Genomic DNA, 19,830 nt, shown 5'->3' with positions numbered 1-19,830 from the left:
CAAGCAGTGTTCATGCAATTTGTCAATAGGACCAGTTGGGGGATCAGGGTGCTTATCATTGTGGTGGGAGGATTTAGGGCTCTTCTAGGTTAGCTGATAGGGGAGTCAGCCATCCCTATCTTTTTGTTTTTATTCTCGCAACAGGATCTGAACTGCACATGGGCACGTCCAAAACAGCTAACAATTTCACTCAACTTCCCAAATGATTTAAAATGATGAAAAGGTTGAGGTGGGGGACCAAGTGAAAGACTGAATTTATAGGTGTCATTAAAAATGCAGTCACTTCAGTGACTCTATTTGTGGATCATTTTATTCTGTACTTTGAGCTCATAAGACATTCCTCTTTGTATTAGCTAATGTTTTTTCTAGGTACAGTTCAATGTGTAGGTTTTAATTTTTAAGGCCCTATAAGGTTTTGGTGCTCACTACCTTATAGAGTGCTTATCTCCTTCCATGGTTCCACAGTTGAGCTCTGGAGGCAAAGATAGGCAGCAGAGGTTCCCTGCCTCTAGAATCCTCTCCCTTAATTGGCCTGATAACCTGTTTGTTGACATTTAGTCCCTTCAATGGGACTACTCAAGTCGAAGTTAAGCACGTGTGTATCTTTCTAAGAAAAGCATTTTTTTCAGGTCATTTCTTTAGCAAAGGTAGAACAGGGTGAGTTTGTTTTATTCAGGAATGGAGGTCTCTTTGAATTGACTTCTTGTCGATTTTATTTCTTAATTTTGATGCATAAACGTGACGTATATGGCCAGAACCAGGGATGGATACATATTTAAGTGCAAAGTAAATAACCAATATCTTGAATGGTTCCTGGAAGTGAAAAATACAGCATAGTTTTTATGTTACTGGCATCTCAAATGTGATTAGGATGCAGGCAGCTTCATTTAGCCTCAGTAGAAACTTGCAGGTATTCTCCAGGAGAAGCCTAGCCCCCCAATACTAAAACTTGACATTTTAAAAGTCACTTCACTATTTACAGAGACAGATTCCCTCTCTGCAAAATTGTACAACTGACCAGGTCGCAGTCCATAGGAAATCCCACTCTGATGGCAGTCTAACAATACTCATCACTGAACCTACAGTGGTAACATTTTATCCATATATGAAAAATGGTGCATTCTTTCACAGCATTTTTATTGTAAGTACACAGTATGTGCAATATCTCCCCACTAAGGAGACCTGGTGGCCCTGAAAATTGGGAAGAGTTAGCGAGAGCTTTTTAATTTTCTGGAGATGCTGGTTTCCTGAAGGAACTGCCAGCTGGCTGAGCTGGTAACACTAATTGGCCTGGGCACATGTGCACTTAAAAGAGAGGCTTCATCAAGCCTGTCATAATTTAACATCACCACTTAACACCCTGCCTTCCTCACTCCAGACCTTCCAGTGACTGCCCCCTTTCATTCCGCTTTTCCCCCACCTGTAGAGTCACCTTTGCAAGGTGGCAGAGAACGGTGGTTGCCTGAGATGGGCACCCTTTTCTTTATTCTCCTCCCCCACCTGTCCCCGTGAATGTCCCACCCATTGTTGCAAGGTACAACCCCAGCGGTGGGCGACTACAGGACCAGGACGGAGCAGCAGCAGCCGCCCACTCGCGCCACGCCCCCGCCAGGTGCACAGTTAGATGATTCCAGAACCACCCCGGAAAGGCGAAGTGGTTTGCCCTTGCGGAAGGCGATAAGTGACTGGCGTCCGGACGTGCGTCCGCTTCCGGGTTTCGGTGCGGGCGGGCGCTGCGGGTTTGCTCCTCCCCCGAGCCCCTGTCTCTCTCTGGGCTATCGCTATGCGCAGACTCGGCTCCTGGCTCAAGATGGCGGCGGCGGATAAACAGAAACATGAACACGGGCGGGTGAAGATCGGGCACTACATCCTGGGGGACACGCTGGGCGTGGGCACCTTCGGCAAAGTCAAGGGTGAGAGCCGAAGGCCCCCCCCCTCACAACCCGAGGGGCCGGGGGACCTGCTGCCCTTTTCCCTCGGGGCGGGGAGGGCTGCGGGAGCTGGGGCCGCTCGCCCCTCCCGCCGGCCTGAGGGAGCTGGGTCCTCGTCCCCTGCCCGGTGTACCCGCCGCAGCCACCTCGCGGGCTGGCGCCTCCCCCCGCTCCCCAGTCGCGCTCCCCCCGGGCCTCAGCCTGACCGGGCGCCGCGCCGGGAGGCCTGTGCTGGAGGGCCGCGCCTGAGCGGGTGGAGCCCGCGCCGTGCCCGAGGCGTACGCGGCGAGCGCCCGCGGGGCCTGGTTGCCATGCGGCCTGGGCACGTACCGAGCAGCCCGGGCGCCTGGCTCGACTTCGCTCGTGGCTGGGCTCTCCCGGGGCCCCCGGTTTGCTCCTGACACGTGCCTGCCTTTCTCATAACGGTGCTGCGGCAGCGCGCAGCCCTGGAGCCCCGTTATCTGCCGGGCAGGACTTGCACCTCTCGGCCAACGACTGCCCATCCGGGACTCGCCCCTCCGCTGGCGCTGGCGGGGGTGGTGAAGGCGATCAGGGCTGTGCTTGGTCATGTGCACTAATCACAGTGAACTCCCCACGGTTTAACAGTCATTTTCCCGGTGTTGGCTCGGCCACGGTTTCAGACAGGATAATGGGTTAGATGAATCATCGGGTTTGGTATGGCAGGTCCTGAAGTTTAACTAGAAACCAGTGAGGTAGGCTGGTAAAGCAAAACCGAGCAAGGACTGTTAACCTGAAATTCCTGGAACTTCTGCCCTCAGTGGAGGGACAGATAGCTGGGTCAGGGACACAACTCTTTGAGTGCAGGGGTGATATTTCATTGGGACATCTGTAGAAGGTGGACACATGAGAGACTGGCATTTCAGTTAGGCCTCAATTAAACGTTTAGGTTCCAGTTTCAGTAATGTAGTTACAGCATGGAAAATAATGAAATCAGTGCAATGCTTTTTTAAATCATCTGCAGTAGACAGTGATGTGGAAATGGCCTCTGCTATGTTGTAAGCATTTGTGGGAAACTACAATTGAATTTGCTGATTTTGACAATGGGTGGAACCTATTGTTTTAGAACAAGAAGTTTAGAGGAGGAATAGCTTTTTTTCCATTTAAAAAAAAACACAACCTACTTAAGAAAACTTACTTGCTGAAATTCAGTATCACATCTTCTGAAGAGTGACTGTAACCATATTAGTATTTAGAATATTCTGATTTATGCAATAAAAACATCAAAGTTAACATTAATTTAGTTTTTGTACTTAATTTTGTGATATTGCCACCAAAGTACTTAAAATTAAACTTTGACAATGTAAAGTGCTGCATAAACAGTCATGTTCAGCAGCTTTAAGGCAGGAAGTTTTCCCAGTTTACAAATGGGGAAATGTAGGCATAGAAAAGTTTTGATGAACCCTAACTCATTGTATGGCCTTGGGTATGTCTACACAGCAAATTAACCACAATAGTAGTGAAGATGTGGCAGTGTGGGCTAGCAACCAAAGTAGTACCGCAGATCCCTGGTGGGTTTGTACTTGGGCAGCTAACCTGCACTGAAGTTTGTGCTGCCAATTCCTCATTATTATTGCTATGTGGGCTACTAGATTAAAACGAGTGTGGTTATGCCTCTCTGTGCTTCAGTCACACCACCATTTGGACTTCATGTGCTGAATCCACTAGACCCCAATATCCTCAATATCTTAAAATAGGTGAGAGACCTGTTCATATATTGTGGATGTGTAAATTAAAAATCTCCCCTCAGAGCTGAGTTTGACAAGATAAGTTTTGGGGGTGGGGAGGGGGAAGGGGAATCTTTCAAGGAGGGCAAGATTCTTGAATGAGATTCTGTGTTCGTGTGCATGTGGCTTTACACTAGAAAAAAAATTGTGTTGGAAAATATTAGCTAGCATGATAAACCTATTTTTATGTTAGGATGGATGAGGACAAGTTTTTTTTTTTTTGTTTTTTTTTAAATGTCAGCTGGCTTCGTCACCTTAGAGGTGACCCATGACTAACAAAGCTTTAAGCACAGCTTGATCTTGTCTGCACTGGGTGTTAAGTCATATCTAACGTCATGTTAACCTGTTTTCTAACATGACGCAGTCCCCCGTATAGACATGGCATAGGTGGCAAGAGTGAGTTTGGGGAGCTTGCTGCTGTTCTTGCCACTGAGAAATCTGTAAAGGGAGCATGCTGTTGCCACATCCAAAGGAAAATCCAGCACCTAGCCAGCCATCAGATATTCCATCAGCAGAGTCATTCCTTACCACTGTCTGTTCCTTCTCCTTGAATCCATCTGCCCAAAAGCAGCATGAGGGTTTTGGTCCATGTAATCTCAGAAGCCCTAGAACTGAGAATACCTGGACTTGTGAAAGGGATGGAATTTTCTTCACCTGTGATTACTGGGGTTGTGGTAGTGATATCCTGTAAAGCTGCTGTGTACCACAACAGAGCCAAACCCTAGCCAGAATGTGCCTCATCCAGAAAATGGCGATGGGGTGTGAAAAACAGGATTAAACTAAACTCTTAAAAATTTATTGGAAGACAAGAAAATAACTTTCTGCAGGTAAAAAGAAATCCAAAAACTGAAGTGCCTACCCTGCAGAGTTATTGTAAAATTCTGTATTTATGAACTGATCACATTTCCAAGTGCAGATAGGGGACGCAAGATTCTTCATAAGACTTTTTTCCTCCATTTAAAAAAAAGTAATAAACTTATAGGAAATAGTGTAGCGGAAACTTCTTTCTCGATACACACTGGAGACAAAAGTAAACCCTAAAGATGAAATAGTGCACTTTTTTTTGTCTATTCCAATGCCCAAACTAGTGCTGGAAATCTTAGTCTGTGTAAAATGCCCAAATATGTCTGTCTTGAAGCACTTAACAATAAAATTATTGCATATGGCCAAACCAGAAAATAAGGTGGTGTGGAAGAGATGTTAAAGTGGTCAAATAATGTGGATGCTCAGCAAAGACGTGTGCATAACTTTCACCTATGACTTATTTTAATACGTATGAACTTGTTTAACTTCTATTTTTAAGAGGAGTCAAAGGTATTCTAAACTTAGTTTCTTTACTGGTCAGAATAAGCAAACTCAAGCTACAGTGTGATTAAAACAACCTTCAATCTTGACCGTTTTCTCTTCTAGGTAACTTAAAAACAGGTTTAGCTTATGTTGACAGAACAGTTTCATTATGCAGACTGCAGTCTAGACTAAACCTGTTTTCTAAAAATTTCCATGTTTGAGTTTTTGTTAGCATGGCTTATGAAGCTTGATAAATTGTGATTACTGTGAATAAACTACTGAATGTACATTTTTGCAGATTAACACTAGCAAATATATGCTACTGACTTTCACCATAAGTAGAGGTGATCCATCAGTATAGTTGCTGATCTTGCAGCTTGAAAAAACAAACCAAGTTATTCGAGATGCTTTTGTTCATAAACATCCTACTATAGGTGTGTGTGCATTCCTGATACCTCTTAGCCAGCATTGTCCATTGGAGCTGCCTTTAAACCCTCATGCCCCTGGGAATAGCCCCAATAGCCCTGGATTCCTTCACTAACACAGAAATCCAAGTAATGTCTCCATATCAGCAGGGAAAGAGGGCAGGTCATGGCATCCACGTGGACAAAGGCATCTCAAAGAACAGTTACAATATGTTAAGTAGTCTTTCTTCTTTGAGTATTTGTCCACATGGATCCCATTGTAGGTGATTGGCTTCCTTATCTTATGAGTGTAGAAGAGCCTTGCCAAACTGGGCATCTGATCTAGAAGATGTGACAGTGGATAGGGACTACTTGTATGAACTGAATTCCAGGTGGTAGTTCTACAAATATCTGGGAATAGGGATTTCTCTTTAACAAGCCACAGATATTGACTGGGCCCTAGTGGAGTAAACCTTAACTCAAGATGGAATAGCAAGTTTGTTCAGAATAAGCCATCTTAATGCAGTCTGTAACTCATTTTGAAAGTCTCAGAGAAAACAGCCTGACACTTAGACTTATTAACAAAAGCCACAGAAAGTCTAGGTGTCTTATGAAAATGTTTTTCTACAAAGATAAAAGGGCATAGACCTACGTACATCTTGTGTGTGGACTTTCTTCTCTGCAAGAGAATTATGTGGTTTAGGAGAAAACACTCTTAGGTGTATAAACTGGTTGGTATGAAAGTTTTTTAAACTGCTTAGGTGCAGTTTGAGTGTAACTGTCTTTATGACATGATATATGGCTACCCTACCATTAATACTTGAATTCCTTCCCACCTGCAAGTCAAGAAGATAGCAACTAGGAACACTGTCTTAACAGAAAGGGGAAACAAAACGTTGCCATTGGTGAAAATGGCTGGCCCATCAAATATTGAAGTACTGTATTCAAGTTCCGAGTGGGAAATGGCTCCTCATTTGGTGGCAACACATCAGTCAGGCCTCTTATAAATCTGTATACTGCAGGGTAAGAAAAAATTGAGTGACCAGTCACTGGTGGAGGATAAGCTGAAATAGCAGCCAGGTGGACCCTAACAGAGCTAATTGAAAGCTCAACATGTCTTAAAGATGAGTAATCAAAGATGGTTGATATAGGAGAGTCTGGGGTTTGTACATTATTCTGAATAGACCACAAAGAAAAACATTTCCTCTTTGCTTTGATCTGTCTTTCTAATAAAGGACTTTCTACTTCGAATCCAAATCTTGTGCGTAGCTGCCAACCATGATTTCTCCACAGAACTCAGGCTGCGAGATTCCGTGCTGTAGACTCTGGGTTGGATGAAGTACAGGGCCTTAGTTCTGGGAAATTATGCCTGGTAGATCTAGAAGTGGAAGAAGTGGATTGATTGGTAGATGTCTCAGGTTGGAATACCAGAACTAGCATGTTCAGGCTGGAGCCATCATTATCATCCAAGCCTTGTCTTGGTGAAGTTTTCTTAGAACTCCGGGGATTAATGGAATGGGAGGAAAGGCATAAAGCAGATTATTCTCTTGGATCAGAAATGTATCTGCTATAGAACTCAGACTTCTCCCTGGAGCAGAACATTTAATGCATCATGTTTATGTTGGTAGCAAGCAGGTCTATCGAAGGAAGACCCCACTTTTGGAGTACCTGATTCATAATCAGAACTGAACTTTGCAACTCCCATTTGTGGTAACTTTTTCTGCTTTGGTGATTTGCCATATTGTTTTGGGTACCCAGAAAGTGAAGAGCTATTGGGTTGATCCAGTATAGGATACTAGTCTCAGAGATATATTGCTGTATGACATAATAGGGATTATCTGCTTATGTAATGCATAGCAATTGTATTGTCTAACAGAATTTGAATGGCAGTGCTCTGAATGAGGGGCAGAAATGCCTTGCAAGCTAGACTTAACTGCTGTGAAATACAGTACATTTTTGTGTAATCGAGACTCTGCTTGGGACCATATGCCTTGTGTTTGGGGAGCTCTCCAAACTCATCATGGGAATGTCTGTCACCATAGTCTTTGAAGGGGATGGTACGTGCAACAGAACACCTGGGCAGACACTTGGAGGAGCCATCCAATAAGGAGAGATGACAGCACCTTGTGAGGAATTTGTGTGTCTGTTTGGCTGATGAAATGTCCTCAGCCAAAAACAAAGGGACTAGAGATGTAGCGGTGCATATAATTACTGGGTGCCGTATAATGCAGCAGGCTGAGACAAATCCATAGTTGAGGGAGACTGAATGTGATCAGTGATGTGATTTTATGTTGAAAAATTCTGAAGAAGGAATACTCTTGCTGGCTTGGAATCTAGGATTGCTGTTATGAATTGATTGAATAGGAGTGAGGTAGACTTGACTTGGTTGATCCTGAGGCCTACCTTGGAAAACAGTTGAGGAACTGAAAACACCCTTGTTGACCTGACCTCTGATCAGCCATACGTTCAGATAAGAAGACAAGACCTCTGTGCTTACCAAATGCCTGACTGTAATAGGAGCTCATTTAGGGATCGGTGCCCTTGGAGCTGTTGACAGGCTGAATGGAAGGACTCTGAACTGAAGATGAAGTCCATTGACTGTGAATCCTAGATACTTCCTGTGTGTTGGATAAATTGACCATGGCAATATGAGTCTTGCAAGTTGAGAGTTACAAATCAGTTTGTGGGATCTAAGAAAGGGATTATGAAGGAAAGGATGACCATCCGAAACTTGACATGACAGATTAACTTGTTGAGATGACAGATCTAAAATTGGCCACCATCCACTTTTTTTCTTCAGGATGAGGAAGTAGTGAGAGTGGAAACGCTAAGTGGATCGCTAAGAAACTGGTGGTGCTTCCTTCACTACACCTAATCAGAGTATCTTTCTCTGCGTTCAGCAGAGTGCTGAGAATGTTTCCTGAAGAGGTATGGGGATGTGGAGCTGTCAGAGACTGAAATTCTTTTGGTACAACTTTTAAGACCCATTGGTGGTAGTTAATTGCAACCTATATTCTCCCCCGCGCCCCCCCCCCCAAAAAAAAAAACAGGAAAGAAGGGGTGTAAAGTTCCTCTGTGATTGGACTTGATGAAGAGTGCTTAGTCAAAGAGGAATTCTTTTTCTGGAAATTGAGGTCTCTTCCTAGAAAAATCACTAGCTCTCTGATACAGGTATGAGGAAGACTGAGGCCTTTGCCTTAAAAAATGAAAAAAAATGTTTGTTTTTTCTCTCCTGAGATGGCATAGATAGATCTAGAAATTGGATTGTCAGACTGGAATTCTTCAGTGTGCGCAGTATCTCATCAGTTTTAAAATTAAACATCATGGCACTCAAAAGGGATCTTCACTAGTGGCCTAAACCTCTTTTGGAACACCTGCATTCAGAATGGTCTTCTCATACTGACCACAGTGGCCACTGATCTGGTTCCAGTGTTGGAGGTACTCCATGAGACCTGCCAAATGGTTATTGCTACCAATGGGCCTTCTGAAAGAAATTTATCAGATAGCTGTAACACTTTGTCCCATTGTATGTAATTGTACTTGGCCAGTAAATCTTGGTAACTGACTATATGAATTTGCAAACTAGCAGAAAAGTTAACTTTCCTCCCCAGGGGATACATTTTCTTGGGCTCCTTGGCCCAGATCTATAAAGGGTTTAAGGGCCTAAAGTTTTGTTGTAAAAGTTCTCTATGGACTTGTTCCTGCCTTTGGGCATAACACATTACCTCACTCCAGGTATCTAACATCTAAGCTCTAGCAAGATCCTCAGGCACAAGAATGTCTGTCTTCTGGTTTCTGTCACCTGCAGGACCCAGTATGGTAAGTATACTCAGATGTAGAATGTCAAATTTAGTTGATCTCTCTTGTAAAATTTCATGGGGATCTCAGACATGTTTGCCGTTCTTTTAAGAAGGCCCTCGAAGGTCCTGAAATTATCTATAGTTGATGTACTCCTAAGGAGTCCTACCCTCATCAGGTGAGGAGGAGGATTTGAGCAGAGGCCCAGGTTGAGCCTCATATTCTTCCACAAGGTCTTCCTCTTCACTAAGATGTTTGTGGTCTGCAGGTTGTAGTTATTCCTGATGGACAGATTGAGGTTACCTAGCAGAACTTTTAGGAGGAGGCGATCTTATTACTGGACCTTGAAGTAGAATAAGGAACTAGCAGTAGAGGCTATGAGATTCTGAGATTAATAGGGCTGGATCAGTTTCCCATAAAGGAAGAACATATAGTGACACAATGGAGGGAACCATGGAGTGAGAGACCTCTCTGGAGCATGAGGCTTGTGCTGAGAACTTCTGACAGGAGCACTCTCACAAAATAGTCTGTGTTAGGGCAGATATCTCCTAGGCACTCCTATCATGAGGCTCAGAGGATGCTGAAAAGTAAAGCGCCTATAATGGAGCTGCAGGTATCTGTGGAGTGGAAACCAGAAAAGTCTCTGATTTTTAAAGCCTGTGAGGGAGCTACCCATACTGATGAGACTGGACAGGGAGGGATTTATGTTTGATACCTCTAGGTTCCCATATCAACAGAACCCTGAAAACGTGATAAGAGATGTGTACAACAATGAAGACTCTGGTTCATCAGTGATCATAATGTCCACCTGAGATGTAAATGCAGCTTTAGTAGATGAAGGCAGAACCGGGGCCATCAGTACTGGAAGTACACTCTTGGAAAAAGTCTTGTCAGACTGCAGTGCTGATAATTGAGGCCGATTGTGCAGATGACAGTGTTGTCAAGGAGGTGACGCTGATCACTGATGAAGCAGGAAGCGGTACAGAAGGTAGAAGATGCGATCTTTCAGTCTTAGGCTCTCTGTGCCAATGTGATTTTGAAGGGGCTGATTTTGGTACATGAGCATGGTGAACCTTTGTTCTCTTCTTGGCTTAGTTCTAAGCTCCCCCAGGAGATCTGTGATCTTTCCTGTCTTAGGCAGCAGAAGCTACTGCCTGACCCAAGGAGGGATGGTGAACAAACTTTCCCAGCAGCTGGAGGTTTCTTGACTAGCAGATTTTATTTTCTGGAGTGACATCCATGTAGTTGGGGCACTTGAAGTTGGTTTCACAGCAGACAGCAGCTGCTCCTTTGAGTCAGACACACTGCATAGATTTCTCCATCTAAAATTTTTTCACGTGCATCACAACCCATCTGTGTGCATTTGTGGGGGAGGGGAAGAGAAGCTACAAATGGCACATTGGAAGAGTTGCATCCCTAGACAAACCAACCAAGCATCAGTGTGTGTATTAACAGTTACAGCAGCCTCTGATGCAGGGCACATTATAAAGTCTGGGAACTTGCTCTGCACCACTAGTCATGGTACTGAGGAGTAGATTGAGGTTTTTTTAGCCCAATTGGCTTTAATTTATCAAACAACACTAAGCTAATTATAATCCTAAACTATCTAAGAGCTATGGGGAAACGGGACATTGGGGACTTGGGTGGTAAGAAGTAACTGAGTGGCAGTTGGGGATGTCCTTCTCTTTATACTGTTGACCATACTGATCAGTGTCTCATTATGCTTTATGACTAGGCCATAAGTGAAGTGGAAAACTTGTATCTTCTAGTTTGTAAAGCTACAGTTAATGTAATGCTGCACTGGTAGTTTTACCAGATCAGGAATGCAATTGTACTAAGGGCTGGAAGGAGATTATTCACCAAAAATATGTGAATTGTTTTATTGTTGTAACTACTTGTTTGACTGGCTCAGGTGTGTTGTGCAACTAAGAAAAGAAAGTATTTAGTAGTAAGCAAATAAGGTACAAAACATTCTGAAAATGTGATAGATCTTTGTTAAATTGTTTAGCTATGAGTTGTGTTAATGTTAAGTTTTTTCAAGAATGTTTTTTTTTCTCTTGTTAAGTTGTTTAACTGAGGGGAAATGTAAAATGTAATTTCTGTGCTAGTTGCAGAAACATACCAGAAAGATAGCATAAGATAAAAGATCTTGTTGCTTAACCAACATGCATGTTGTACCAAGTTACAGCTAGTGCAGATAAGCTTTGACTTTTGGAGAGCTAATTTCAAAACAAGATAAGAAACCGGTAAGAACTGGTGTGTAAGTCTTGGATAATGTATTAAAATCTTGTCTGTTGTAACCTGGGGAATATATATGAACAGAGTTGAGCTTGCACTTTGGGACATACTGAAAGATGTAAGTGCTGTGAAATTGTTCCCCCTATAAAGTAATGACCTTTCTGCATTGTGCTGATCTATTTTTGATTGAGCCTAGGTTATCGGAGGACTTATCAATAGAATAATTGAACCCCAATAACACCTTTTTGTGAGATAATGTGCACAGCCTCAGTGGACACTGCTGGCTAAAAGGTTGATGGACAACCTATAGTAAGATCTTTGTGGACAAAGGCTTCAAGAACTGTAAATTTCCTCTGACTCTTTATTGCTGTATTGTTTCATTTTTATTGTAGACTTGGGTGAAAGCAGACTGTTCCTTCTATGGGTTAGTTAACTTTTTTCATCCCTACTAGCTGCATAAGTTGTCTTTGCAAGACCAACATGAGATGTTAATATCCTAACAGGGATCTGACATTTGTGGTCCTAATGCTCTGGTTATGCTTCCATACTTCATGTGGGTTCTGCTGTGCTGACTAATGCAGCAGATATTATATGTAATGCTGCTTTTAGGTTTTCTTAATGGTCTGTCACAATCTCCTATAAATAACCCTTCCGTGTACCTAAAGTAGTAACAGTATGGTTTAAAATGTAGAAATACTGAAGTCCCTGCCTTCAAGGATTTTGAAAATTAATCCATTCACTCTTACACAGGCAGATTTGGGACAGGTTAATATCTCACAGCAGGTCAGGATTATTAATAAAACTGAGTTATCTGGCCCCTGCTGGAGTCTTTTCTTGCTGCAGTGTAAAACTCCAGCAGCAGGGTGCCACAGGAGCCTCCCCCCACCAGAGCCTTTCACTGTATTGTGTACTTACATGCGTAGTGCCTGTACTGTATATGCCACCTTTAGTATAGATATAGCCTTACCAGATCTTTTAGAAGGTAGGAAAGGTAGAGCAGTGAGGCTGGAACCAGGTAGGAGCTGATCTTTTGAAAGTAATGTGGTTAAGATGTCAGGAAGTAATAATGCCAACCACCATGCTGCTATTCCTAACTCAGGGAGAGCTGCTCACCACACTTAACTGAGCTACTGGACCATATGGGAGGTGCAGTTGTGTCAGGGAACAACAGATGCGTCACTACAAATTTTCAAGAGCACTATGATACAAGTTCTACCGCAAGCAGCTGAAAAACTGGGAAGTACCACGTGGTGTAAAGGAAAAGCTGGTGCTAGGTGCAAGAGTTCTTGGCCTCTCTAGAAACTGTTGGAAACATCTAGGGAAATCGGAAGCAAGAGCTGGTGAAAAGTCCTAAGAGGAAGAAAGACTTGAGGAGCAGAATTAGGGGAAGGGCTAATCAATACATTAGAATAATACGCTATTTAGGAAGATTAAACTTCACTGTTTAACTTCCAAATTCTTACAGGCTGTTTTTGTTCAATAAATTAAAAGGAGATGGAGATACTGCAGTCTTTCCCATAGCTTCTTCTCACTATTTATCCAGTATAATCTGACAAAGGATTAGGGAGTTGAACCTGAGAACTAATTTGAACTGGTATTATTAATTGAACCTGAACCATAATTTTGTCCTATCTACTAAACCTGAACTGGGGGAAAAATATTGGGTTACCAGTTAAAATAAAGGTTTGGCATTTTTTAAGCTCAGTACAGTCGAACCCATTTATGTCGACCTCGGTTAACTTGCCAATCCTGTTAAGTCGACGGTTTACAAGTGGAACCGCCAGACTCCCTCTTTGGCTTATGAGTTTCTCATCCCTTATGTCGATTTGCCGAACCCTAATATCTCGAGCCCGTCCCCGACCCACCGTGTCCCCAGCCGCCGGCTCCCCGGCTCTCCAGCCGCGCGGTTCCCCAGCCGCCCGCTTCCCGCGTCCCCAGCCGCCGGCTCCCCGGCTCTCCAGCCGCGCGGTTCCCCAGCCGCCCGCTTCCCGCGTCCCCAGCCGCCCGGCTCCCCGCGTCCCCGACCCACCGTGTCCCCAGCCGCCCGCTCCCCGGCTCCCCAGCCCCGCGGTTCCCCGCTTCGCCGTCCGCCCGGCTCCGCTTCCCCGCCCGCCCCCGCATACCCGGTCCCTGCCTGTCCCCGCCCGCCCGCCCGGCCCGCATACCTGGTCCCTGCCCGTCCCCGCCCCACATACCTGGTCCCGGCTTCTCGTGCCTCCGTCCCGCCGGCTCCGCTTCCCCGCCCGCCGGTCCCCGCTTCCCCGCCCCCGCATACCCGGTCCCTGCCTGTCCCCGCCCGCCCGGCCCGCATACCTGGTCCCTGCCCGTCCCCGCCCGTCCCCCGCCCCACATACCTGGGTCCCGGCTTCTCCTGCCGCCCGCCCGCCGGCTCCGCTTCCCCGCCCGCCGGTCCCCGCTTCCCCGCCCCCGCATACCCGGTCCCTGCCTGTCCCCGCCCGCCCGGCCCGCATACCTGGTCCCTGCCCGTCCCCGCCCGTCCCCGCCCCACATACCTGGGTCCCGGCTTCTCCTGCCGCCCGCCCGCCGGCTCCGCTTCCCCGCCCGCCGGTCCCCGCTTCCCCGCCCCCGCATACCCGGTCCCTGCCTGTCCCCGCCCGCCCGCCCGGCCCGCATACCTGGTCCCTGCCCGTCCCCGCCCGTCCCCGCCCCACATACCTGGGTCCCGGCTTCTCCTGCCGCCCGCCCGCCGGCTCCGCTTCCCCGCCCGCCGGTCCCCGCTTCCCCGCCCCGCATACCCGGTCCCTGCCTGTCCCCGCCCGCCCGCCCGGCCCGCATACCTGGTCCCCGCCCGTCCCCGCCCCACATACCTGGTCCCGGCTTCTCCTGCCGCCCGCCCGCCGGCTCCGCTTCCCCGCCCGCCGGTCCCCGCTTCCCCGCCCCCGCATACCCGGTCCCTGCCTGTCCCCGCCCGCCCGCCCGGCCCGCATACCTGGTCCCCGCCCGTCCCCGCCCGTCCCCGCCCCACATACCTGGGTCCCGGCTTCTCCTGCCGCCCGCCCGCCGGCTCCGCTTCCCCGCCCGCCGGTCCCCGCTTCCCCGCCCCCGCATACCCGGTCCCTGCCTGTCCCCGCCCGCCCGCCCGGCCCGCATACCTGGTCCCCGCCCGTCCCCGCCCGTCCCCGCCCCACATACCTGGTCCCGGCTTCTCCTGCCGCCCGCCCGCCGGCTCCGCTTCCCCGCCCGCCGGTCCCCGCTTCCCCGCCCCGCATACCCGGTCCCTGCCTGTCCCCGCCCGCCCGTCCGGCCCGCATACCTGGTCCCTGCCCGTCCCCGCCCGTCCCCGCCCCACATACCTGGGTCCCGGCTTCTCCTGCCGCCCGCCCGCCGGCTCCGCTTCCCCGCCCGCCGGTCCCCGCTTCCCCGCCCCCGCATACCCGGTCCCTGCCTGTCCCCGCCCGCCCGCCCGGCCCGCATACCTGGTCCCCGCCCGTCCCCGCCCCACATACCTGGTCCCGGCTTCTCCTGCCGCCCGGCCGCCGGCTCCGCGTCCCCGCCCGCCGGTCCCCGCTTCCCCGCCCCGCATACCCGGTCCCTGCCTGTCCCCGCCCGCCCGCCCGGCCCGCATACCCGGTCCCTGCCGGTCCCCGCCCGCCCGGCCCGCATACCTGGTCCCTGCCCGTCCCCGCCCGTCCCCGCCCCACATACCTGGGTCCCGGCTTCTCCTGCCGCCCGCCCGCCGGCCCCGCTTCCCCGCCCGCCGGTCCCCGCTTCCCCGCCCCGCATACCCGGTCCCTGCCTGTCCCCGCCCGGCCCGCATACCTGGTCCCTGCCCGTCCCCGCCCCACATACCTGGTCCCGGCTTCGCCTGCCACCCGCCCGCCGGCTCCGCTTCCCCGCCCGCCCGTCCGTCCGTCCGTTCGTCCGTCCGCCCGGCTCCGCTTTGCCGGATCCAGCCACGTGCAGGCAGCGCGGTAAGGGGGCAGGGAGGGGGTGGGGGGGTGGATAGGGGTTTATCTCGATCATTGGTTATCTCGATGGCTTTTGGCAAACCCCTAGGCCGTCGAGATAACAGGGTTTAACTGTATTTAAAAAACTACTTTGATATTTAGTTATCTGTCTTCTGTCTTTTTTGCTGGGTTTGTAATTGGTTAACTTTTTCATAACCACAACTTTCCATATTTTTTGAACCATTCCTTAGTGGTTGGGCTATTTTTATTACATAAAAGAAATATTGGTAAGGTTTTGGGTATGTTACCACTAATTAGTGTGTTTGTGCTATAAATAAGTAGTGGTAAAATAACTCTTCTAAATTGTATATGGAGTCAGATGGACTGAAGAGTAGTTAAATAGACTTTAATTTCCAACTGTAATTGTGATTGAATAACTGCTAAAAAACCTTCAAAGTAACTGAAGAAGCATAAGGTATGCAATAACTCTATGGGAGAAAAACCTAAGACTCTGATTATTGGCAGAACATTCCTTGGAGAATGCGGGGGGAGCAGACTTTCAAGTTGATAGCTCCAGAGAAGTATGGGCCTGCAAGCAAATCAGCCAAAAAGCTTAAGTGATTTATGCACAGTAGGCCAATGGGATCCCCCCTTAACAAGATGGGTAATGGTGGGAATACAAAATAGCCTTTCAGTTGAGGATTCTCTTCTTTGAGGTATAGCAAAAATGCAGGAACACATGAAAAAATATCAAGGCCCTGAAAGACGTACAGAATCCCTGACTAAACAAAGCTAGTGAATTAGGGGTATAGGTTTGTTCTTGTACTTCTAACTTGACTCCTGATCTTACCCTGCAAGTACAGAAGTGGGGGAGCTTCTAAATAAAATTTCACCTATAACCTTCTCCAGGATAATGGGCATAGGAGGAATACTCTGATCTTGCTAGGATGTTTCCAGACCACAAAAGGTTCCAAATGAGATTTATTTTTCTGAAGAGAGCTTGGCAATCCTGACTGACTGTTCCCTTCATCCTGGCAGTTGGCAAACATGAGCTGACTGGGCACAAAGTGGCAGTGAAGATATTGAATCGACAGAAGATTCGCAGCCTTGATGTAGTAGGAAAAATCCGCAGAGAGATTCAGAACCTCAAGCTTTTTAGACATCCACATATAATTAAACTGTAAGTTTTTAATTTTTATTACCTCTATAATTAGCATTGTTAATATCAAATATAACATGTAAACTTAAAAGTAGAGAGCAATGTTACATTTTATTGGAGCAGTAACCTCCTCTCCCCCCCCAATCAACTGTCTAATTTCAGGTATATGGGATTTTTTCCAGTGCTTTTGTTGCAATGCATTTTAAGGAAACTGATTTTCTGTGCAAAGATTTTTTTTCCTTAAATCTTTGTTGGTTGCAAACTCATCAGTAAGCTAGTGTTCATAAATGGACTCGCTAACAGAAATAAACACACAACCCTTCTGTCTCAACTGCTAGTTAGTATTAAGTGGTTATAGTGGACCTTATTTTTCTGTTTGCAAAATTGCTGAGTAATTTGGGGTGGAGTTGATGGGAAATAGTTCTATAGGGAGGTTCAGACTTATTCTACCCTAAAGTGTTTTTCTAGTTTCATGCCACTTAGTGCAGTATGGTGTATCCAGATGTAGGTTTGCCCTTTAGAAGTTTATTTGAGCCAGGGAATCAGTAATCTGTGGCATACATAACTTTAGTATATAGAAGGGGAAGAACTCTGAAAGGGTGTGTCCTCACTGCAGAGTTAACTCAAGTGATCAGCCTTCAGGTATGAGCACCTGGGTTAGCCTACCTCATCTGTGAGGGGCAATTCTGCAGTCAACTGGCATCCACACTGGTACTTTTGCTCATATGAGGCATTAAAACTTGTAGAGTTATATCTCCTGGTACTTAGCACTGCAGTAAGTTGAGCTGCTCTGGTTCTCTCCTAGTGAATTGTGGGAGAACTTGTCTATCATTCTGGTCACAGGTGGGAGTGGGGGTTGGAGGAAGGCACTGGAGGACTATCAGCAATTAAGTGGCTTAGCCTGCATTCATCCGGCAATGTTTGTGGGCTCCAGTCGGAGTGTAAGCAGCATTTAGGTTTTAGCCTGTACCCCAGGATGGACCAGTTAGCTCAGGTGTTAACCACCACTGAGCTTGGATGGGAAGCTTTTTATATTAGAGCTGCGTTAGGGTAACACCTAAACACCAGAGAGTTCCACCTGTAACAAACAGGGAAATCCTCCATCCCCAAATCCAAATCTTCCCCAGTTAAAACACTGCAAGCTTAGACAACTGAAACCTCTTTTCTTTACTCTGAGATTGCAGTGCACACCTATTTCTAAGAAGTTATTCAACACTATCATGATTTATATAATGATAAAACTTTTTTCCTAACTATTTTTTGCTCAGTCTTAAATGTTTCTTCCCATCCAAGTGTTTAGTTGCAATGTCAAGGTATGGTTTCAAGCTTATTTTATCAATTAAGAACGATTAAAATTCTGTTTTTAAAAAAAAAATTGCTTGCCTTAATTTGAAATATACTCTGTGATCTTGACCCTTCTTAACAGTAGGCCACAACTTTCCGCTTCTAAACATATATTCAGCTGATCAGATCTTAAAATTGCATGTTAAAGGTTGAGAATTTCATGGCTAAGGTGCTGCAATATAAAATTTATTTCTCTACAAACTGGTCTCACTGTCTCTAGAATATTAGTTTAAGATAGTGTTTCCCAAAGTGTGAAGCACATCCCAAAAGACTGAGAGGGTATAAAGTACTAGTGGGCACAGGGGATGAAGGGTCTCAGATGTTTTCCAGAATCGAGTTTTATATTTTGAAAACAGTAAGACCTTGTCTACATTAGGGAAGTTTTTCTGGCCATACAAGCCATGCAAACCTTCATAGTATAGATGCAGCTTGTATTGGGATAAATGTGTTTCTGCCAGCACAGCTTTACACCAGTTCCCAGGAGACATAAGCTATACCCACGAAAGCACTTTTATGCTGGTATAAGTGCATCTACACTAGGGCTTATACCAGCAGAGCTATGTGGGGGAAGAGGAATTCACATCTGACATACCAGCATAGCTATAAGTTCAGAGTGTAGACCAGGCCCAAATCTCTAGCTGTAACAATTGTAAAGTTAACCCTGAAAACATAACCCTAGTGCAACTGGTGCAGTAATGTCTGGCTAAGGCCAGGTTAACACTTAAAACGTAAGTTGACATGGATACTTGTAAGGGGTGTGAAATAGCTACATTATGAGATTATGCTGGCGTAGCTATGCCAGCATAGTTTGCTGCTATAGCCCTTGTGTGGACATGGCCTGAGTTTTCAGATCACCTGAATGAGTAGCTCTGAGGTATAAACTGCCCTATTTATTTTAGTGGGTGTGTGGTACCTGGGATGACCAGTGATACTTCCCATCTTCTTTGAGCAATGAAATAGTTAACAATGTTGACATTTATGTAGTACCATATTATGAAGATCTAAACAATATATTTGGAATGAATGACCACTCCTGTTGGGTATGCCTGATACCATGTGTTGGGATTGAAACAGGGTGTAATTTGTTTAATTTTCTTTAAGGGAGGCTCAGCTTTCACAAGTGTTTAAGCTAGTGTTTCCTAAAATGTTACTTGTTAGAAATAACTTCAGAAGTCATAATAATGCAGTATATTAAAGAGAATTTATTTGTAATGTAAGATGCTAACAAGTCATTAATGATAAAGAACGAGTCACTAAAATGAAGTATCTCAAATTAAACTATGTAATACTAAATAAAACAAGAATTAACTGCCTTAATCGTCTTGTAAGGTAGAATAAGAGCCTCAGAATTCAGGATACATTAGAAATGAGTATTAAAATATATTCTGTTCAATATTTTTGATGGTTTACAAGTTAGCAAGTATTAATTACCCAGATGGTCTGAGAGCTCATTCTTGTCAGTGAAGCTCAAGAATAACTTCAGGTATGCTGAAACTTTTTTGTTTTCCCTTACCCTGGGAAATCTTCCTATAAGAAAACACTGTAGTCCTTCCGTTTTGTCTACAAGAAGTTCATTAATTTGTACCATGACTATACATGGCATGCCTAAACTGAGTCACCACATGACTCTGCTGCTTGTCTGTCTTCATCCATCTCCTACTGTTACCCCTACTTGTCACACCTCCTCTAAATATAGACTGTATAATAATCAAGAGAGAGACCTAGTCTTTGTTTGTTCTGGAAGTAGTAGCTGGCTTTTGTGTTTTGTAGAACTCCTACATCAAATGTTGTATAGGAAACAGAGAAAACAAGTCCAAGCACGTTGAATAGTAGATTAGACAAACTGTTAAATTAATTACTTTTGCATTACTGTAGTAAGCTTCCTAACTTTCTCTGCAACTATTCTATCTCCTTAAATGCCTTCTAAACTCCTTATACCCCTTCCTGCTTGTATTTTATAAATATATTAAATGTTTGACTGCTTGTACAATAACAAGAATATTGTGTCACCAGCGA

General features: G+C 46.0%; 1 protein-coding gene across 1 annotated transcript in view; it reads left to right on the top strand.

Moving 5' to 3' along the window:
• The first annotated feature begins 1,646 nt into the window (after nt 1-1,646).
• PRKAA1 (protein kinase AMP-activated catalytic subunit alpha 1) overlaps nt 1,647-19,830 on the top strand; it is a 31,940-nt gene continuing 13,756 nt past the window's right edge. The window contains exons 1-2 of the mRNA XM_045021285.1: nt 1,647-1,913; nt 16,350-16,491. Coding sequence (XP_044877220.1) covers nt 1,784-1,913; nt 16,350-16,491 — 272 coding nt within the window. The 5' untranslated portion in view covers nt 1,647-1,783. The remainder of the gene's footprint in view (nt 1,914-16,349; nt 16,492-19,830) is intronic.

Source organism: Mauremys mutica, chromosome 6 (assembly GCF_020497125.1).
Source record: "Mauremys mutica isolate MM-2020 ecotype Southern chromosome 6, ASM2049712v1, whole genome shotgun sequence".
NCBI lineage: Eukaryota > Metazoa > Chordata > Testudines > Geoemydidae > Mauremys > Mauremys mutica.
This window is presented reverse-complemented; position numbering and strand designations above follow the sequence as displayed.